This window comes from Natator depressus, chromosome 17 (assembly GCF_965152275.1).
Source record: "Natator depressus isolate rNatDep1 chromosome 17, rNatDep2.hap1, whole genome shotgun sequence".
NCBI lineage: Eukaryota > Metazoa > Chordata > Testudines > Cheloniidae > Natator > Natator depressus.
In genome coordinates, this window is record NC_134250.1 from 13,871,962 (window position 1) to 13,895,480 (window position 23,519).

At 43.3% G+C, this 23,519-nt stretch overlaps 1 protein-coding gene across 2 annotated transcripts in view; it reads right to left on the minus strand.

Annotated features, from left to right (window-relative positions):
• The window catches only part of GALNT17 (polypeptide N-acetylgalactosaminyltransferase 17), a 276,769-nt gene extending 256,991 nt beyond the window's left edge, over positions 1 to 19,778 (minus strand). Inside the window, exon 1 of one of the 2 annotated variants that reach the window (XM_074974323.1) lies at positions 18,769 to 19,778. In XM_074974323.1, the coding sequence (XP_074830424.1) occupies positions 18,769 to 19,006 (238 nt within the window). In that variant the 5' untranslated portion in view covers positions 19,007 to 19,778. The remainder of the gene's footprint in view (positions 1 to 18,768) is intronic. The other variant, XM_074974322.1, reaches the window with a different exon arrangement.
• Positions 19,779 to 23,519: the final 3,741 nt, after the last annotated feature.

Below are 23,519 nucleotides of genomic sequence, written 5' to 3' on the forward strand. Positions count from 1 at the left end.
CGTGAGCTACAGCTCACTTCGGGTCACATTCTCAAAATGGATTAAAATGTCTCTTGCTAAAAGACACACCGAGCTATTCCTACATTGACAGAGGCAAATTAGGTAACTGCACAAGCAAATGGGTGAGACGGACAATTTTGGGGCCAAAGTTTCAGCATTTACTTTTGAAAATCTGGCCCAGGAACTGTAACGCAGGAAACAATGATTTGCCTATTTGTGTCCAGGCTTCAAATTGGTTCCTTGCAATGAAATAGTAAAAGTAACAATAGTAGTAATATTTCTAGTTACTTTAAGACTTTTTTTTTTTAAAGATGAGCCAAAATAAAACCCCTGAGCCAAAACACCCCCAAAATTTTGGGCTGGTTCAGATTCGAACTCCAGATCCAAATTTTGAAAATTTGCCTCTATTGTCATAACGGGCCAATGCAAAATATAGTATCTATCCACCTCAGAGCTTTGTGGGTTTGAAATTTAGGCTTCAGTTTCGTTGCACACACCCATCTCCAGGATTTCAATTTTTATGATTAAAAGGTTTGGCTGTGCCTCTGTATTGACTCATTATTAGCAAAAAGAACCCCCTGAGCATACAGTATATTTTAGCACAGCACTGTCTCTTCTCTGTGCACTGAGCAGCAATTCTTCCTGTCATACATCATTAACAAGCTGCAATGATTCCAAAGAGCCGCATAACCTTATCGCAGTGACATTACAGACAGAAAAGGAACCGGGTCTATTTACACTTTGGGATGTTGTTCTTTGGGCACTTGGACTGGCATGAGTAGGTGGGATTGGATTCAGGAGGAGAAGGGGCATTGCGGATTGTGTCTCATCTTTTTAGAGGCTCATCAAGAATGGCTGCCACATTTAACACCCTGCCAGTATCTGTAGCATCTAGCATTCTATAGGGCCTCACTTGTCAGCATAGTGGAGTCTAAGCTGCAAAACTCAGACCTAAATACAGATCCACACTTCAAAGCCCAAGTGCATTGAGTCCATCATAAAGATCAGGACTCAATGCTTTTGGGACTCAAAGCACTGATCTGAAAAAGGCAACTGAAAAGTGCAGTAAAAAAGCAGGTAGGTGAACTGCCAATAAACCATACAAAGGACACACCTTCTGGGCTAGATGGACTTCTCTTGTTCCTAGTATTTCCAATATTCTTAACGGCCGATTTCCTGATTTCCCTCTGAATGTGCCACTCTTCTTAATTAGGTTTCCCTTCAAGGTCATAAGCCTTAACACTTCCATACCACTGCGGCTTTTCACATGTTTCCTTTTTTCTCTTCTGCAGTGAACTCTGCCTGCCTGTTTGAATTTAACATCAGTGGCCCAAGCAAAATGAGCACATGGTCTTAAACTAATTCTCCATGCACACTGGTCCACGTCACAAAAAAGCACGGTCATAATCAACACCTAACTGGCATCCATGCTGGCCCTTCCCAGGCATCAAAGGGACCACGGAGAATAAGCAATCTTTTCGTTCCCTCTTGCACCAGAACAGGTGAGAGCCTCACTGGTGAGGCAAGGAAGTTCACACTGCTACTGCCTGGCTGTATCTTCTAGTCAGTGAAAAAGAGGGCTTCAGCCTTTAGAGCGGCCAGTCCAATCCAGCACATTTCACTAGTATTAAGTTCAACTGAAAATTTAAAAATAAAAAAAGAGAAATAGAAAAGGGAATCCTGAATCAGAAAGTGATCCACATCCGCTCTCACAGGCTCAGCGTGGTTCTGAGACATAATCAAAGCTCATTAAAAGACTATAAGCTTTTTGGTACTGCAGTTCCTCTGCCAAGTCCGACTCAGTCTACTGTCACTAGGATGCTGTACATGAAAAGACCGTCTCATGAAAAACAGTAGGAGGTCAGTGCTTAATGCCAGTCTGAGAAAATAAGTGATACCACTGAATTCTCAGACAAAAAAACCCAACTTGATTAACTTGAAGTTATGTTACTTACTGCAGAAATCCTAACAGTTACAAATGAGAACTACTGAGGATATTACAATAAATGAAAGCCAAGGATAAGAAAATATAGAAAAATCTAATTCAGATGATTATTCTAATACCACAACATTTCATACATAGAAATGTGAAAATTCACACTTGACTTTCCACCCACCACCTTAACTCTGACCACCAAGGCAGTACAATACAAGTAACATAGCACTTCATTATTAAAGTTTTATTCAAATTGTTTCAATACAAAAAACACCACTATTCTACAACTGTCTTGTACTACATGACAAATATATCCTTCATGGTCCAATGCACACACATCTTTTGAATTGTGCAGAATATAAATATTTTAATAATCAAATTAAGGAGACATGACACAAGAACTCTGTTTTCTAACTGATATTAATGTAGATCAGATCTTTCTAGTGTATTGCTTTGATATAAAATATATGGTTAAAAAATAACACACAATCCTTGCATTTATTGTCCTTCCACAACTTACTATAAAAACTACTGAACAATATTATGACATCTTAATCTTTCCCCTACCAAAAATTAAAAAGAAAATGGAGGTCGGAATCAAGATTATAGGGATGTTTAACATGAAATTTCACATCTAGATTTTTGTTAGAGAATGTATGGACTGCATGGATACGAGAATAATTATTTACATTACCTTATGTTTACATTTCCATACATTATAATGCTGAGGTTGCATTGTTTGTAGTACCCTTGATATTGTTTTATTCTTTTGGTTGTTACTTACTGTAGCAATCTTAATTTTAAGTTAACTAAGTTTTTTGTCTGGGAATTTCCCTATGTAACAAAAATACAATAAAAGAACATTCTTCAGGTTGCAAAGTCATATTAATAATGTTATTTCAACATAGTTTTATATGTGTAATTTCATAGGTTTTTTTGAAAAGCAAACTGAAAAACCAGAAATTCCATCACAAAGCATCTTATTGCAATGCACATGATTCATCAGCAGGGTTGGAGCCTTTAGAGCCATCACACAGACCTCTGCCATTTGAGCTAATGGAGTAACTGATAGAAATTGCAAACTTTCATCCTCTGTGTGGACTAGCACTAGAGGTGGAGAGAGACACACTGCCAGTGGATTTCACAGAGGTCTGCTGACAGCAGAGGCGTGGTGAGACTCAGGAATTTTGGGTTCCATTCCAGGTTGGTGGTCAGCGTGCTATTGTTGGCACAGCCTCTTCTGTCTGTTTGCCCCAAGCTTGACCCCTTCTGCCCTGTCCCTGTCTTGTCTCTCCCCCACCCCGGCTCCTTGTTTCAGGCCTATTTTCGTTGCCTACTCAATCCCAGTCTCTACTCCTCAGGCTTCTCACCCCAGTCTCTTTGCCCTGGTCAAGGTTTGTTGTCCAATTCTCAATCTCCCCGACTCCCAGTTGCTTCCCTCCCTACACTCAGTTCCAGTGTCCTTGAACAGCCAGTCCCTGTTCCCCCTCCTGGCTCCAATCTCATCCAATCTCTCTCACCTCCTCCCACGAGTTCCCAGTCCCACTCTCCCTCCCTGAGCTGCTCATCCAACAGAGAGCTTTCTCCATACTTCCTCCCTGGCTCCTTGTCCAGCCAGTGCCAGCCTTCCTCCTCCCCCAGCACCTTGTCTGATCTCATTGTTCCTCCCACTATTCGATCATCTCCTTTTTTTAGTTGTGTGTGCTCTCTTTTGGGGAGAGCTATTCAGTTCTCCCCAAAAGTCACCTGTTGAATTGGGCCTTGATCTAAAGACTCTGAAGACTATTGAAGTCAATATGCCCTGACCTCACTAATATCTTTCACATATAACACTGAACAGCCAGTAACTACATTCAGTCACTACTGACGTGGGCCAAAGTATCATCATAACAATCATTCGCCTGATCCCCCCTTAATATATCTGTCATGCTGAGTATTGATCAGCTGATAATGGTTTGAATTGTATCATTCTTGTTTGAATAATTAACCAACCTATCCCCAAACCTTCAGGTTCAATTACCTACTCATCACTCTGTGTATGCAAAGTTCTTCTTCTGACCTTTACTGACTGGTTTAGAAACCAGCTCTGACTTCTTAGGCGTTACATACACACAAACCTGTTTTATCCAACTACCACCTTCTCTACCACCGCCACCAAATGATAAACTTGAATGTATGTCCCTGCAATATGCCTCCATTATCCCCCATTTCCTTCATACAAACTGATATACAACAGAAACTTTCCAAACATTGAGGCAGGCCCCAAGTGTCCCCTATGCCCCAGTCGGTCAGGGTAAATAATGTTTCTGGAAGCGAAGAAAGTCTCAAGAACCCGAGTGACTTCTCTGGCAGAATTATTCCTTCAGGGTCCTTTTGACACCAGTGAAGTCATTTCATTTGGAAACGCTCACCCCTCCTGCCATCCATCATTGCTCTGTCCTTCCATTCCTCCCTCTCTACCTTACTTTCCCATTCACATGTTTTTGCTCTATTAAGTCATCCTCTTCTGCATTCCTCCCTCATCACAACCCCAAAATATATTTAATAAAATAATTAAAACAAACAACAAACAACGGAACTAACATTACAGAGACAAGGCGGGCGAGATAATATATCAAATATATTTCCTCACCCACCTTGTTTCCCTAATATCCTGGGACTAACACGGCTACAACAACACTACATACGTGAAACTAACATGACATTTGCCAACCATCACTCTGACCATTCTGCATGGATGTTACAAAGTTCTCTAGTCCTCCTCCCTGCTCTTTTGTCTGTCTTATCTATTAGACAGTCAACTACTCAGGACAGGGACTGTCTCTTTCTGTTTGTACAACACCTAGCATAAGGGAGCCCTGATTTGATTGGAGCCATTGGGTACTGCCTTAATAAAAATAAATAATAATGACCATCAAAAAATTAGATATAAGTTATGGCTGTTTATCATGGTTAGGCAGAGGAGTGGTAACTGTTCCACTTCCCCTTCCTTCCTTCTCCTGTCCCCTATCTCCCCCACTCCTGACATTATCCTCACCCTAACTCTGCCACTAATACAAAATATTGTCAGCCAACCACAGAACCCCAGCAGAAGCAAAACACGTAACTAACAAAACCGAGGTCGTTCATCTGCTTCCTAACCCAACCCTTCATCTCTTTATGTCTTTTAATCAGTCATTTTTGACAATGGGACTCCAGCTCCTAAGTCACTTAGAAGATTTTTTTTAAATTTTACCCTAAGTGATTTAACCAAGGTCACATAGGAAATCTGTGGCAGAGCAGAGAAAACTGAATCCAAATCTTCCAGTCAGCACCTTGAGCACTGGACCATCCTTCTTTGTCTTCGCCGGTGGACTGCAGAGCCTGTACCAAGTCAGGGAGGCTCTATGCAGGTGCAGAGGTTTGCCTGCGCATTGTACGTTGCAAGTCCGGGAGCTTAGCTTCTAATTCTTCAGGGAGAGAGAGTATGGATGAAATCCTGACCCCACTGAAGTCAATGGCAAAACTCGCACTGACTTCAATGGGGCCATGATTTCACGCTTTTTCTGTGTTTGGACAGGGCCTGGCACAAAGGTGCCCCATTAGAGTAATTTGGCCAGTACAATGAATGAATCATCATCATCATTTCCCTAACAATACACACATGAAAAAACAGAAGTAAAGTTTAACAGAATAGGCTTTTTATAGTTAGCCTATTTTACGTCCCTTAGCACTTGGCTTATTGTATGAAAGGAGGTGGCACAGCTGGAATGTACAAAGGTCGACCAAAGTTATTTGAAAACCAATCATGGTAAATTAGCAAGCTCACAGCATCGCTAAATGGCTTTTCACAATTTTCTTCCCTTAACTCTGTTTTTATCTTGAGAGCACGATCAAGCAATTGTTTGGGAAGATGGTGTAGTAATTGGGCACAAACATAAATGCTTTCATGATTTAATTTAAAGTGCAACACATCCAAAGAGCCAGAAAGACAATCTAATTGTTCCATTTTTAAACTAACCTTTCACTTCATCTTTCTGTTCTGAAAACATCAACACCCACATAAGGAGGTTATGCTGATTGAAATGCTATGCAAGAATCTAAGATTAAAACCAGAGTAAAATAAGTTCTGCCAACAGTCATGCAAGAGACCTGGATTTGATTCCCAGACCTGGCCACTCTCTCTCAGACTGAGAAAATACTTAAGATAATATAATAGGGACAGCTCTGGTCAATTGTTTGTATTTGGATTATTCAATAATCAATGGTGTATTATGATTTTGCATTACAGTAGCACCTACAGGCCCCCAACCAAGACCAGGGGCCCATTGTGTTCAGCACTATACAAGCTCATAGCAAGAGATAATCTCTGTCCCAAAGACCTTACCATCTAAAGAGAGACACACAAAAAAAAGAGAAAAGAAGCATTATCATCCCCTTTGTACTCAGAGAACTGAGGCAGAGAGAGATTAAGTAACATGTCCAAGGTCATAATGGAAATCTGTGGCAAGGCTGGGAAATTAAACCCAGATCTCCTGAGTTCAAGTGCAGTGCCTTTATCACAGGACCATCTTTCCTGTTAACTAAGGAGCCATGAGAGTTGGACAGATTTAAAAATAAATAAATAATCATACACTGTAAGGGGAAGGAGATAGCTTGTAGAAAGGTGGAGGCTATGAAAGGTGAGAGAAACTGAGGTATTGAGGACTCCTTCATTACTTCAGTGCAGAATGCTGAGATGCAGTACACTGGTCCTCACTGTGCTAAGAGTTAAGCAATAAGATGGAACACCATACCAGTGTATTGCACACCTTGTGCCTAACTACCCAAGCATGGAAATCATCCCAACACAACATACATTTGCCTCTGGCTTTGAGGAAAGCCTGCATTTTCACCAACCAGCAGCTGTGACAATATGCCACGACACTCTAGAATGGCCCCCTTTTTAAAAAAAATAGCCCTTAGCAAAAGTTAACATGAACTGTTCCATGCTGCATATACTAAGCAGCTGCAATTATTTCCTAGCCCAAGTACAGATGAATATGCAGTATCAGATACCCTACGGCAGGCCGACTAGTGGGGCCAGGTGATATGCACAGAATAAGTACCTAGGGGAGACAGATCCACAGGCCACTGTGTTGTTTATTTAGTAAAGGGGAGCTTACATTTCAAAGCAGTCATTGCAAAGCCTAGGGGAGGCAAAGGATCTGATTTAATTCAACCCCCTCCTAGTTTTAAGGATCTCTCTTCCTTGCATCTCCCACTGACAGAAATGTAAAAGCTATTGGACAGCATCAGGAGTCGAGTGTGTAATTGCCCAAGTACAGTGTGGGCTCTTCACCCCAGTCTGCACTTTGCTTTAATTTAACCTTCTCCATAGAGGCTCTTGTCACTTCATTACCACGTTATTTTTAGATAATGTGTCACTGTAATGTCAGAACATGGGTCGATGGCTATTAGATTTATTGCCAGAACTAGCAGCAGATGTGTCAATAAGATAGAAAGTGTATGACAGTTTGTTGAGAAAATCTGACAACAGGGAGTTGGGGTTATAAAATACGGTTGCCTGTACTGACAAAACTGTTTAGGAAAAATAACATAGCAAAACTAGAATACATTACTAAAGCTAAATCACCACAGTCAACTTGTGGTGGTGTATTATGGGGATACACTTGAAAGAGGTCTTCGCAGATTTTCTTAAAGACCTCTTGTATGGCCAGATTATCACATACTGGCCTTTCACCTTGAATCCATCGCTCAAATGCTGGCTCCCAGAACACAGTAGTAACGTGTGGTGGTCTCGTTCATATCTTTGTTTATGCACAAGACAAAACCAGCTCCCAATTTGGCTTGATTAACAGTCATTCCTCAAGAGATGCCACGACTTCACACAGCTGCAGGTATTGTAAGTTAAGATCCTAGATGTAAGTTAAGGCCCAGCAGTGCAGACAAGCAATGCTTACAAATGTCCACTTCAATTTTCTCTTATGTTTTGTTTTAGGAAGAGATCGAATGGTCCAATGGACAGGCCACTAAAATAGGGTCCAGGAGACCTGGATTGTACACCCAACTCGATCACTTCCCGTAAAGGGATTCTCTCTTATGATGCATTTGTACAGTACCTATCACAATGGAGCTTTAGGCTTAGGGCTCTGCGTTAGGGCTTTAAAATAATACTGTAATACAATTAATAATTAAAAGGGAGGTTTTCCCCTTGGGTAAAATTTCCAAAAATGCCTAAATGAGTTTGGAGCCTAGATCCCACTTTCAGAAGGGACTCCGGCATGTAGGCGTCTAAATCCCATTTACCTCAATGGGACTTAAGCTCCTAAGCCACTCAGGCACTTTTGAAAGTGTTCACATGTATCTAAACTTTTGCTGATGTGTATTCAGATTAATATGCAAGAATAAAATACCAAAGTTGTGTCTGTGACCTAGTCCCTGCTGCTACAGCTCACGATCAGTGTGTTGTTTCTGCGTGATGAATTTGTTACCGATTTATTACTCATCCGTTGCCAACACCAGAGACTATTCGGATAATAATGCCAAACAATAATTGAAAACAAAATTATCTATCAGTTCCTTGTCAGCCTGGTTGTCATCCAAATGTCACATTAACTTCTAAACTGACAGACTATCAGAAGACTAGTCTGTTAACTCTATTATTCCTTTAAGAAGTATTTATTTTTATCATTCTGTGATAGATATCAGACTTCCTTTAGATGCTCCTGATAAGAACAATTTACTTTAAAGTCAACAGCTCTCATGTTGCTTCAGGGGATGAGTGAAGTCTATAAAACCTGTTATCCTGCAACTTAAAAGTTGGGCTGAGATTTCAAAAGGTGCCTACAGGATGAGGATGTACAATTTCCATTAATTTAATGGAAATTGGGGATCCAAATCTCCTTAGGTACCTTTTGAAAAAACCTCAGCTTTAGTGTTTAGAATGGAGTTACAACATTATGCTTTATGTGGACAGTGGTTTTCAAACTGGGGTACGTGAGAAATATCCAGTAATGGCAGACAACACATTTTTTTAGTAAGACTTGACAATCTAAATCACAGGCATATTATGAGCCTATCTTAGATGGGGGCACCCAGTAGACTGCGTTATTTGGAAAGGGGTATGCAGCCTAAAAAGTTTGAAAATCACTGCTATATGAGATACCAGAGTCACTTCACATTATAAGCACAGCTTGGGGGTGAGGGGAAAATCAAGGTATCTCATATACCACTGTGTGACAGCTGTTGGTGAAATTTCACAATTTAGCAGCAGCATCCACCATATCATTCTATATAATTACTGATAACACCATTTTCCATACCTATGGGCCTTACCCAGCAAGATCATCCCCTTACGAGGAGTTTTTTTGACATAACTTGTGAGTAAAGCTTTTCTGGATTGGGCCCTTGTTCTTTACAAACAGCATTTTCTCATTCTTCCCTCTTTGCTTTTATCTGTTTATCTTAAATCAAAGACTCTTTCATCCCTTTAGTGGTATATTACTTACCGATTAGGAAATCTGAATGTAACTACTCTCTGCGGGTGCCATGCTGCTTCATACCAGTAATAGCTGATGGATCTGATGGTAATCGGCTTTTGTTTACATGTACAGTTGTCATAGTCAGTAGTTAGCTAATGTTTGTAAAGTACTTTAAAGATAAATGCTGTAAGTGTCAAGCATTATTATGCTCTGTAATATGTGAGCAAATTCACATTTCTTTAAAGTATTTTAAATGAGTGCCATTTTAAAAAGACGAAACTATATTTCAGTAAAATCATCTAAAAGGCCACATTTCAAAAAGTGCCTCAATTTTGCTTATGCAATCCCCACAAGTTTCAAGGACAAATTGGGTAAACCGCTAACTATGCAATTTGTGTGCACAAATGTGGTTTGCTTGCACCAGTTTGGAACTGAATGTGTGCAAATTATTGCACATGCAAAGGTGGAGATATAAATTTAATGGATGCTTTTTTGCAAACTATGACCCTACATTATTCAATTGGAAAGTAGTTTAAAGTTCTAATTTGCTTTTTAACATTTATATAATACCTATTTGCCTTTGTGCATTTCTTCCAGATAGGGGGCAACTAACTTCACTGGTCAATTTCATGTTCCTTTCTAGCCAGTTTCATGTCCTACACTGGCATAAGGGTGCAGTTTGAGATTTTAACACTGCAGAGGGATGTTTACTCTTTAACATTCAGAGGGGCGCATATTAAAAACAGCTTTAAAATAATTTCTATTCCTATTACATTTTGTAAAATATCCATTTTGTTTTTACAAACAAAATCTTAAATGTTGGGCCTAAAATGAGTTGCGGTGTCCCTTTGGAGCGTTTGTCAGTATTCTCCTAAACATCTGGATTGGTGCACAGAACTTTTTTATACTAAACAATTAATTTTTCCCTGCTGAGGGCTCTGTTCAGCAGCGTACTGACCACTTTCACTCCCACTAATTTCATACACTGAACAGCTTACTGGATGGATCCATTTGTGTAAATCAAACAAAAAAGCACTGAACAGAACTGGTTATTCAGAACGGTTACTCATTGAACCTGCTAATAATAGAGATGGTTTCTAACATTCCCAACTTGAGGGATGTTCAGATCAGGATCTTGATTCTGGGCCTGTCTATCTACATACTTACATGGCCCTGATTATTGCGGTATCTGAGCACCTCACAATCGTTAATGGGTTTTATCCTTAACACCCCCCTCGTGAGGAAGCGAAGTATTAACCCCATTTTACCCCTGAAGGACTGTGGCACAGTCTAAGTGGTAGACTAAGTGGTTCACACAGGGAGCCTGGCTGAGAAAGAAATATACCCTGGTTTCCTGAGTCCCAGTTCCGTGGCCTACCCACCAGACCAGGGGTGGACAAACTTTTTGGCCCGAGGGCCACATCAGGGTGCGAAACTGTATGGAGGGCCAGGTAGGGAAGGCTGTGCCTCCCCAAACAGCCTGGCCCCTGCCCCCTATCCAACCCCTCCCACTTCCTGCCCCCTGACTGCCCCCCTCAGAACCCTCCCCCCATCCAACCCCACCCCCGCTCCTTATCCCCTAACCATCCCCCAGGACCCCATCCCCTATCTAACCCCCCCTGTTCCCCATCCCCTGCCCCACCCCAGAACCTCTGCCCTATCCAACCGCCCCCTGTTCCCCATCCCCTGACTGCCCCCTAGGACCCCCTGCCTCATATCCAACCCCCCGGCCCTGACCCCCTTACCATGTCTCTCAGAGCAGCATGCCTGGCTGCCGTGCCACCCGGCTGGAGCCAGACACACCGCCACGCTGCCCTGCATGAGTGCACAGCCCTGCCACCTAGAGCGCTGCCCATGTGGCTGGAGGGGGGGGGCGAGGGGAACGGGACAGCAGGGGAGGGGCCAGGGCGAGCCTCCCCGGCTAGGAGCTCAGGGGCCGGGCAGGTCGGTCCCACGGGCCGATGTGGCCCACGGGCTGTAGTTTGCCCACCTCTGCACCAGACCATCATTCCTACTCTCAAATTGTCATGGACGTATAGTTTCCAAACTGTTTGTATATTGATTTAATAGCCTCTGATTTGTGTCACAGTTTCAGGGTAACTGCACTTGTACTCCCGCTTTGTGACTCCTTGACGGCATCCACTTAAAAGCTTCTAGTTCCCAGCCATCATCTCTCTGGGGCAGAGACCTGCGGGTCACTCCTGACCAGGGTTTTAAGGCTGAACAGTTCCCGACACTGTGATATCCCCAGCAAGCCAGTCTGCCTACAAATCCCAGCGCCTGTGCTCTACTTTCTCTCTGAGGGCTGTGAAGAGCATAGAGCCAGCAGTGACAAGTTACCACACAGCTCCTTCTAAGCACGCACATTGGTTTTTCCAAGTAAAAGCATCACAGAGAAAACATACAACCATAAGGGTGGGGTTCCCCTTGGACAGCAGGTTCTCTCTGTTTGCTGGATCAGAAAGAAGACCCTGAGTCAGTCTGAACTCAGGCTATTTATCCTGTTGTCTGTTTGTCCCTGAAGAATCCAGTTTAAACCAGTATACGCGAGACACTCCAGGAGGTGGAAGCTCTCTGGGAGGAGCAGGGAGCTTACAACCTGGCTGATTTGCTTGAACCACTACCCACTGTTTTTAGTTCCTGGAGCAGCTGTGGTGGCCCTCTCTAATGGACTAGAGCACAGACATACCTAAGCTGCGTTTACACGTCGCACGGTACAGCAGCTCAGCAATGGCATTGCAGCTGAGTCAGTGTAGAGCCCTAGTGGACACCACTGGTCACCAACCCGGTGATCGCAATCGACTGGTCGATCCTGCAGCCTCTGCCAGTCAATTGCGATCTCCAGGCTGCTAAAAGTCCGGCGGCGCAGCAGGGCTCCCGGAAGCATCTGGCTGCTGGCATGTCTCTGCGGTCCTTGCAGGGGGAGGCGGCTCCACATGCTGCCCTTGCCCCCAGCACAGTCCCCGCTGCTCTCATTGGCTGGAAACTGGACAATGGGAGCTGTGGGGTGGCACTTGTGGGTGCAGGCAGCGCACCAACACCTACTGCCCTCCACCCCCCAGGGGCCGCAGAAATGTGCCAGGACTGCCAGCAGCCAGCCACTTCCAGGAGCAGCGTGGGGCCAAGGCAGGCAGGCAGCCTGCCTGAGCCCCGCTGCGCCACCGGCTGGGAGCCACCTGTGGTAAGTGCTTCCTGGCTGGAGCCTGCATATTGCACCCTCTCCCGCAACCCAACACTCTGCACCAGCCCGGAGCCCCCTCCTGCACCAAACTCCCTCCCGCACCAAACTCCCTCCCGGAGCCTGCACCCCCTCCTGCACCCCAACCTCCTGCCCCAACCTGGTGAAAGTGAGTGAGGGTGGGGGAAAGCAAGCGACAGAGGGAGGGGGGAATGGAGTGAGCAAGGCGGGGCCTCGGGGAGGGGGCAGGATAGATCCTGGGTTGATCTTAAATTCAAAAAGTGATCTTGTGCGTAAAAAGGTTGGAGACCACTGGTGTAGACACTCACTACAGCAATGGAAGGGGTTTTCCCATTGCTGAGGTTAATCCACCCCTCAGAGAAGTGGTAGCTAGGTCAACGGAAGAATTCAGAGAATCCCAAGATTGCATGAGAAGTCCATGGCTGAGGTAAGAATTGAATGCTTTCTACTAAGTCCTTATCCATTAGACCATCCTCCTTAACCTATGTCTATTATGCACACACATACACACACTCTCTGTCTCACACTCTCTCTCTCTGAGAGGGTTCACACTGCAAAGTTCCAATATTTCTGCATGAACTTCCACAACTTTTGAGGCTATTTGGACCACAACCACTGCTAAATTTTATGTAAATGTAGAAGCAGAGAGAGTGAGAGAGAGAGAGATTAAGTAGGAGTAAAAAATAAAATTGCAAACATTAACTGGAATAAAAGCCATAGGTTCCTTTCAGCAGTATTCACAACCCTTTCATTAGCTTTTTCTGCACATGTGCAGTATAAAGAAAACATCTGCTTATCAAAAAAAAAAAAAAGACTGCAGAACTTAAAAGTCTCTCAAATACTCTTACAAATGTATATATTCCCCAAAATATCCATGTGGGGGAGAGAGAACACATGACCACACTTATGGAAGATCTTTGATAGTATAAGAGTTATCTGATCGGGGGCTGGAAAACACACACACACACACACACACACCCCTTCTGTGATGAATCACACAGCAGGAATAGAAAATCAGAAAGAGCAATACTTATGGCCAATAGTTCACAAGCAAGCCGCAGGCTGAAGTATGCTTATGACTAATTCTGAACAAACAAATTTGTAAAGATCTAAGTCTGCTCATGGATAATTTGAGAACAACAAAAAGGGAGTGAATTAATCAAATCTACCCTTTACAATGAATAGTTACTAAGCTGTAATACAATATTGCACACACACACAGAATTCATCTGACTGGCAGTCTGGAAAAGGTCAGCATTCCAAGGGCTAAATTACATAGTGGCTTGTGCTGCACCGAACATAAGAAGCAACCCCACTTCCACCCAGCCTCAGCCATGTGTAACACCTGCAAAGCAAGGCCAAGTAGGTTCTAACTGCCTCACCAATTTTAAGCTGCGGTTTACATTTTCAGAAACTCGTATGGTCTCTCCTGTTCCTATTGGTCTGCAGAGTCATTTAAGACAGCAGTTCTGGTTCATGTCAGAGAATCCCAAGGTCTTGCAGGAAAGTCTAAGAACTAAATGTTTTTTACTGAGTCCTTATCCACTAGACCATCCTCCCTTAGCCTGCATGTCTGCCCAGCCCTTCAACCCTTGCATAAAGACATGCTCATTGTGGGCAGGGGAGGTGTTGTGCTGGTTACAAAATGTCATCACTAATCAAATATTAATTCTGTAGCACAGTGCAGTTATTAGACCATCAGCACAGAATTCCATTGATTCTGTCTTGGAGGCCAACATTCACCAAAAAAGTTTCAAAGGAGAGATGGTGGGTGTACAGTTTGGCTGGCATTTCTGACCTGCTTTATACCATATCTTGCAACAATCAGAAACACAGGAATTGCCATACTAGATCAGAATAATAACAAGCTTATATTTATACAACAGAGCTTTATAAATGGTGCACTTATTTAGGAATTGCTTCATCCACCACTGAAATGGAGCCAACTCTGAGTGCAACATAGCAAAGTAGAACAGCACGCAACAGTTTAGACTTAATTTATAATTATTATCTATATTACCTTAGCACCTAGAAGCCCTAGTCATGGGCCAGGTTTGCCCAAATACCTCCTACTTCCTCCAACCAAGTGAAGCTATAGGAGAAACACAGGATTCCCTCAAAGTAAGAGGATGCTACATTCTGTAATAGTCGAAATTTGGCACAAAACATAACATCAAGGCCTCGGGCAAATTATAAAATAAAATATTAATGGGTACTGTGAAAGAAGAATGTAATTGGCTGATGGATTTTGCAGGGAGCTATTCTAAATACATGGATTAGGGCTGGCGAGTCAGTTGACACAAAAATGCAATTTTTAAAGATGAAAAGTTAAAAAAAAAAAAGCATAAGTGAAGTTATACTAGACACCTGCACATCTCAAGTTGGTACTACAGCGGAACCTCAGAATTACAAACAGCAGAGTTACAAACTGACCAGTCAACCACACATCTCATTTGGAACCAGAAGTACACAATCAAGCAGAAGAGACAAAAACAAAACAAAACAAAAAAACTGCACAGTACAGTACTGTGTTAAATGTAAACTACTGAAAAAAATGTAAAATTAAATTTTTTTTGACAAGATAAGCAAACCATTTCTGAGCTAGTTTCATTTAAATTAAGATGGTTAAAAGTTCAGTTGTAAACTTTTGAAAGAACCATAATGTTTTGTTCAGAGTAATGAACATTTCAGAGTTATGAATAACCTGCATTCCCAAGGTGCTCTTAACTCTGAGGTTCTACTGTAGAGCTTCAGTCTTGGTAACTCTTTCTCTTGTGAATGGAATTAATTTTAACTCCAAATTTAGACATGGGGAAATTCTCCCATAGAGGAGTTGTTCCATCTTCCTCGGGATCATCACAGCAAGGATCATTTGGGCACATCTCACTACTTCCTGCAGTTGCACAACAGGCTCTAGAGAGCGATGGTGTTTCCTATTTTCTCTATCTTTCTCATTCAACCAGGTCTAATCACATGCCTTGCTGAAGCACAAAGCGTACATTGGCCAAATTGGGCAGTCTCTACGCAAAAGAATAAATGGACACAAATCAGGCAACAAAAATTATAACATTCAAAAACCAGTCAGAGAAAACTTCAACCTCCCTGGACACTCAACAACAGACTTAAAAGTGGCAATTCTTCAACAAAAAAAACTTAAAAAACAGACTGCAACGAGAAACTGCAGAACTGGAATTAATTTGAAAACTGGACACCATCAGATTAGGCCTGAATAAACGCTGGGAGTGGATGGGTCACTACAAGAACTAAAAACTAATCTCCCCATGCTAATTTTCCCCCTACTGTTATTCACACCTTCTTGTCAACTGTTTGAAATGGGCCACCTTGATTACCACTACAAAAGTGACTTTCCTCCTGTTGAAAATAGCCCACTTTAATTGAATTGTCTCGTTAGAATTGGTAATACAACTCCCATCTTTTCATGGACCATGTATATATATCTTCCACTCCATGCATCTGGTGAAGCGGGTCTTAGCCCACGAAAGCTTATGCCTAAACAAATTTGTTAGTCTCTAAGGTGCCACGAGTATGCCTCGTTGTTTTTTGCTGATACAGACTAACACAGCTACAACTCTGACACAGTATTCAGTGGATAGTGTGCATAAGCAAAATTAACAGAAATAAATTGTGTGTGAACCCCAAAATACACTTGATCAACACCCCTAACTTACACCATAGTTAAACTTGAACCTATTGTTGAGCCAGACTCATCAATCAATATTGCTACAAATTGTACTTGTAATGGCCATATAGATAAGTAGCTACCTTCATGCTCTTGAGTTGCAGTCCATCCGGGAAATCATTTGTGGTTTGGACAAACATATTGATTCCATCCCCTTTCATAGCGTTTAAGTGCATAGCAGCATTTTCCAGCACCAGGCTGTCTCTTACTCTACATTCCAAATGCACTCCTGCTGGGAGTGTACTACAGAAACGGCCAATTCAGACCTAGGAAGAAAGGCACCTCTTGCATTCAATGGTGTGTTGGGGGAATCAATAGGCACCAAAAGGTCTAGTTTGCACCCTCAAGGATTGGCCAAAAGTAGGGAGTCCTACAGGTCCCCAGCTCTTAATCCTAAGGAAAATGGAAACACTTCTGATGAACTCCCACTTTTTATTTCTGGGAACACAAGGAGACAAATGCCAACTAAGGTCTTGTTTTGAGCTCCCTTGCTAGGTACTGCAGGTAATGTTATATATTGCACCAGAGTAATCAGATTTCATTTTACCAAACATTTTTATAGCAGTATCATTTAGATACACTGTATGCCAGCTGTCCTTTACAATTCCATTCAGTTGCCATAGTAGAACTGACCATTGATGCACCGAGTTGAGCATCTTGACTCTCATGGTGGCTAATGTCAGCACTCCGTTATGTAGTACTCTCCAGTGTGTGTACAGTGCCTAGGAAAACCTCTCACTAAGGCTGCTAGGAGCTACCCCAATGCACATATTTAATAAATAATAATGATAGTGGTGGGAAGAAATATCTTGCTGGTTGTTATGCTCTGAAGATTGAGGACTGATATCCCACAGATTTTTTAAGTTAAATATAACTGCGGACTGTCTTATTTACAGATATGCCTATTCCTTTCTGAAAAGTATTAAATTGTTTGCCCGGCTATCTTGCAGCAATGCATTTCACAGGTTCATTACACCGAATAGTATAGAATCTTGTTATCCTTTTACTTCACTCCTCACATTGCCACGCAACACTGTTTCAGCAGCTTCTGTTGGATAACACTGGGGTTTAGATTAGGTGTCATCCACCTTTATAAGCAGGAAATTCTTCTCACACATGTGTATGGAGTAGCAATGTAAAATGATCCGTTCTCGATTGGCTTAGTGCATCTCAATTTATACAACACCGTTCCCAAACCCAGAGACTAACCAAGATGATGATTATAACTAAAGACAAAACACCAGCATATACCTGCTGCATTCCAGTATATGCCTAGCATCCACTGCATAGTATTGCCATCCATCAGTAATAGTTCTGAGTCAGTACACAAATGCAATTCACAAGGTGCTCCGTTCAGCAGTACAGAATCATGCCTTAGTTTAGTATTCAAGAATCAGGGGAGGGGAGAACATACCGACATTACAGAAAATATTAACTATGTTAATTTTGCAATATTAAAATCTATAGTCTTTAAATCCACAGAGACTGGAAGCTCCAAATGGGTTGGCTGGAAGCTCTAAATCACATTGCTACTAGTGAATCTATGGGGAACACTTAAAAAAAATAGCTCTTTAGTCTGTGTTTTAATTAGATATCTCACCTCGATTTCTTACATCCCCACAACATGTTTCGGTATCCCACATGGCATCTTTATGCTCCCTTTCTACATCTCCGAACTATTGAACCTGGTGAGATTTTAATAGAAATCCCTGCACTGTGCTATAAAGAGAAACATTACGGGAGGTTTTAATTAGCATCTGTCAAGGCTGAGCCATAGGAAACGTCTGAATTGTTTGTTTAACTTATTACCGAAAAGTGCATTTACTGTCTGGCTGTCTGCACTTGGATGACACAAAATGCTTTAGTCTTTTGAATCCCCTCTCCCCAAAAGTTTTTAAAAAATAGCAAACAACAAATTTCTGGTGGTAAAAAGCCATTTCCTCAATCAATACACAGCATGCTTCTTCAACCCTATATTTGGCTGCTGAACTAGTTTCTGATCTCCTGAGGAAAAAGTCATGATGGTATAATTTCCTGACCGGAACAACAAAACTGAGAGCCAGCATTATGTTATTACACATTCCTCCCATTCTGTGCAAGGTACTTGCAATCTTTTAAGAAACTAACATAGCTTAGAAATTAGAGACTACGCTGATTCACCCAGTTATGTCTCCTAAAGATATAGCTTGCATGAGAACACAGAAAACACATCTGATGAAGTGGGTTTTAGCCCATGAAAGCTTATGCCCAAATAAATCTGTTAGTCTCTAAGGTGCCACAAGGACTCCCCGTTGTTTTTTCTGATACAGACTAACAGGGCTACCCCTCTGAAACCTGTCACAGAAAAGATAGGTAAGTAGCTCTCTACTTTTGCTAACTTCAAGAATCATTGTTCTCTATTATATTTTTATTTGTATTTCCAAGTATGTCTGTGCCCAAAAGGTATTAAAAGAATGACAGCTATTCCTACCATTTAGCTGCCTGTAGACTATATCTTCTAGAAGGGAGAGCCTTTTCAGTACTGCATCCTGGATAGGGCTGATGCCATGGGCTGTCAAGTTGGCCACTTCTGCCCTGGGATGAATTTCATGGAAGGAATCCCCGCTCTTGACGGTGATGGGTCTACACTTGGCCAGAAAGAGGACAAAGCCAGCCACTGCAATCAAGTTCAACACCAACAGAACTTTGACTCGCCTCAAAGAAGCCATCAAACTCCCAGTGTGGCCGCTTCTGCTGCTGCTGCTTGGCAAATGAGGGGTGGTGTGTGTGGAGGCGGCTGGCTCGAGATGCAAAGGTGGCTTGGGATGGGAGGCGGCTGCAGGTGAGAGCACATCCCACGTCCCCGGGAGCTGTGGTCTCAAGCCCAAGCAGGGAGCGTGCAGGACAAGTGGCAGCCGCAAAGCTGGGTGGTATGGAAAGGTGCCGGCTCAGGAAGGCTTCCTAGTGCCCCGCAGGTGCAGAAGAGATGGAGAGAACCGTCCGGGTGCTGCAGCCGCGGCGTCCGGAGGGGAAATGCCCCCGGGAGGGGGAAGCCAGAGCCGCAACTCCTGGTCCCCTTGAATGCGTCCTGCGCCTGCTGCCCCCCGTTATTCCGCACAGCTCAGACTCCCAGAGCCGGCCAGCTTCACGCGGACGGGCTGGGCTCCAGGAGCCGATCCCCGCAGGGCTGGCACAGGGCGTCCTTCATGCCGAACGGCAACTCCGGAATGAAGGTGGCTTGCCAACGAGGGGGCGAAATGTCACAGGGTTGGGCCCCCCCCCCCCCTCTTTAAGTCATTCGCTCGCTCAATCCAGGCGGAAGGTAAACCCAACCCCGCTCCATCCTCCCCACTGTATCCCTGCAGCCGCAGCCGGGGAGGGGCCGGGGTAGTTCCCCTCTCACTCGGCGCACGGCGGACCTAGGGTCTCTCCCGGCCCCGCAGCAAGTCAGCCACCATCCTACGCCTCCTCTCCGCACCGTCATCCGGCCGCTCCGGGCTCGGGAGCCGCAGCTGCCGCCGATGCAAGGCGAGAGGGAGGGGGGAACGGACGCTGCGGCAAAGGCGGCCCCCCCCCGCCCCGGGCCAACCCCAGCCTCGCCCCCCGAAGCGGGGCGCGCGGGCCAGGTGGGGCCCCCCCGAGCCCGGCGGCGCGCACGGGGCGGGCTCGGGAGCATCCTCCCCCGGCGCGCGCGGGGCAGGAGCGGAGCCAGACGCCCGGGCGCGGGCGGCTGCGCTCGCTCCGGTCCCAGGCAGGCGCTGGGGCCGGGGCCGGGGGCAGCGGCTCGCTCTCGCCTCCGGGCTTCCCGGGCTGGGGGCGCCTGAGCGGAGGAGACCCTCCCCGCCTGTGCGCCTGAAGCCCCGCGGCCTGCCCGGGGAAGGGCTGGAGGGAAAATCTGGGCTGGAGAAAGGGGATGTGTTGCCGGTTGGTACGATATCGGCGAGGGGCTGCTGGGTGGAAAATGAGTGAGTGTGTCTGTCTGTCTGTCCCTCCGGCTGGTGGCAGAGTTAACACCCACATATTTTTTTTGAAATAAATTATTGCCCTGCCCGTGTCTCCCCCCAGTACAAAAATACATGGGGAGAGAAGAGCAAAGTCAGGGAAACTAAGTCACAGCTCAGGCTCCGCCAAAGCAGCACTTAGAGAGGGACATTTCATCTAGCCAAGGTATCAGAAGTGACTCCAGTTCTGCAGTCAGCCCAGCCCCGGAGTCCATCCTTCTTCAGTTCGCTTTGTTTTTCCCAGCATTAGACCTTTGCATTTTCTTTTAAGGCACAGTTAAATTGGGGGACTCCCCTTCCTTTCTTAAAAATAATCTGCAGAGTGCCGGGCACTGGAGACTTAGATTTGGCTTTAAAACTAGACAGCAGCACAGGCAGCAAAGTCAGTCAAACGCAGAGCATAAATCTGAATAAAAACACTGCAAAAATATTGTTCAAAAACAGGCAAACCAAATTAATACATGTTCAAAATATAGACAGGCCAGATCCTCAATTGGTGTAGCTCCATTGAAATCAACAGATCTACACTTATTCAGAACAATTGAGCGTTGGGCCCATATAGAGAAAACTCTGAGTTCATGCATTTTATCTTTACATGGAGGCAAACCTGAAGATATTTTTCCAGGTTCTTTCTTTCTTTTTTTCTTTTTTTAAAACAGCCACTATTTGTTATAGAGATGAGAAACTTTCCCAGTCTGATGCAGAATGACCAAAAGCCCCCTTTCCCCTCCTTAAATTGTCCTAATTAGAAACAAGTGACCATAACATTCTGATTCTCATAATAATAAAAATCACCTTGGATTAACATAACAGAAAATTATATAATATCAGTATAATGATATGTATTGAGGGAAGGGGAAAACAATCACATGCGTACACACAAACATAACTTTTTTTTAAACACACACACACACACACACACAAAGGCTTTCTGTGTTTTGTTAATCTGATGACCCTTAATCCAGATCTGGAGAGGGTTGTTCAATCTTCAGATCTCCATGTTTCTGCTTCAGAACAGGAGGATGGACTAGACCACCTCTTGAGGCCCGTGCCAGTCCTACGTTTTTATGATGTCATGTTCATTCAGTCATTAACCTTTCTGGTGGAAAGCCAGGAAGGGTATCAACTGGAATGTTGGATTGAGTGATGTGGACACTTGCCCGCTAGTCACTAGCTGGAGACTACTGTGGCACTCAACCCTCTTCAGAGTGGAAGTCACTGGGATGGATTTGAAATAAATACCTAGAGGATGGGGGTGAGGGGTTAATGGAATGGTAAAATTCTTCCAGTATAAAACTCCATAAGTCGTATTTCAATGCCGATAATATTTTATCCCAAAATCATGAACTCTTAAGAGGACAAACCCATATAGTTACAGCTGTCATTATTGAATAATGTGCCATTATTAAACTTTATTTTCAATGGAATCATGATACAAAAATGCAGCAGAAATTCAAATCCAGGTTGAAGCATGGTGTCAAAGTAGAGTTAGGCGGAGAGGGTTTATTTTAAAAATATTCCCCCTTCCCCCACCCCCAAAAAAAACACAAACAAAAACCTTCAAGAGACTTGACATTTCAGATGATGGGATACAAAATCTTTTGCTTCTAGACTGCTGGTTCAAATCCAGTCTAAGGTTGATAAATGACCAAACATTACTACAATAGACTGCATGAAATGGTCCCTCCTCAAGTTTCCAGTGTTCGGGTGTCCACATTACAAAATCCATTTCCACCATCCACAATTCCTCTATTCACCAGAAAGGCCAAGCTGTGAATGGCTGTGTTTGCCAAGAAGAATGAACTACTCCACCCTTTTCAGATAAGGACTGAGGGAGGTTGGCAAGGAAGTGTGAGAAAGTCTACATTGCATCTGCCTGTTTTTTACCTTATATGTGAAGAAACAGAAGACTTTGGTTTCCAGAGACGTCAATCCAAGCACTTTCCACCAGCAGTAAATGTACTGATTCAAAAAATAAATAATTAGAGCTGCTAGAGCTGTTTACCAAAAAGAAAAGCAGCATAGCACTCAAAGCAGAGAAAATTTCCTATTCACCTGCATATTTTTAACTGCTGCTTTTTGAAAGATGGGGTTCAGTCTTGGAAAGATAGGACCCAACCCATCCTGTAAGGTCTTCATTGCACAGAACTCTCACTGAAGTAAACATACTTGCATTATATACATGTAGCAAAAGTGGAGTTTTAATTATAAAGCTCTAATAATAAAAGCTTAGATTTAAAAGAAAAAGAATGACACACAACTTATAATATGACCTTAATGCTGTTAGTATTTTCAAAAGTAAAATGCAAATTCTTAATTTCTATTCAAATTTTCTATTTTCCTCTTACTCAAAAGCGGCTGAACCAATTTTGCTCAGTCTTTCCAGAACCACTCACTTTGGGGCAGATGCTAAGCCTGGGAAATTTCAGTCTGAAAACTTTCAGGAATAGAAAGTGACTGAAAAGCCGGGAATTAGAAAACCATTATGCAGCTTTAAGTATATCCAGTCCAAAATACTGAGCAGCAATATGGCAGCCTCCTTCAATATGAATTACACAGGAGGACCTGGATGATTTTGTTATACAGAGAGGGACAACTGCTTCCAAATAGTCTGCTGTGAACTTTGTGATCTTGAGAGCTGCTGCATTAGCATACCTTTCCGTTAATGCCATTGTATTCCCTAGGTGAGGTGGAGGCAAGGAACATACCCTGGATCACATACGAGAAAATTCCACTGAAGCATACAGAAGGTGCCATATAGCATTGAAGGAGACCAGAAAAGAGGTTATGCTCTGTGGCATGGAAATCTAGAAGAAAAATACCATGTGCACGCACACACAGGCTACCTTAAGTGTGGCTAACAAACGAGCGCTCCATTAATACCGTACAATGCTATAAAAGAACTGTGGGAGTTCATATCCAAATAGGGAATTTTTTTACGTATGGGGAAAATGTGAAAACATCTTCCACAACTCCACAGACTTAGGATGTTGGTTCACAGGGGGACAAGACTGAGACCAATCATAGCTTTGTTTTTCTCCCTCTGCCTATTTCCATTTTTTTTCTAGAAATTGCTGCATAAAAATGTTATAAAGCAAAGAAGAAGTGGAACAAAGGGACATTTACCATTAATGTGTATCTCTAATGCTCTGGAAAAATTCTATTTCTGCCTAACACACTAGGGTATCAAAAGTCAATAGCAGCAGTGTATAGCCTCTATATATGCTGGCCAAAATTATTA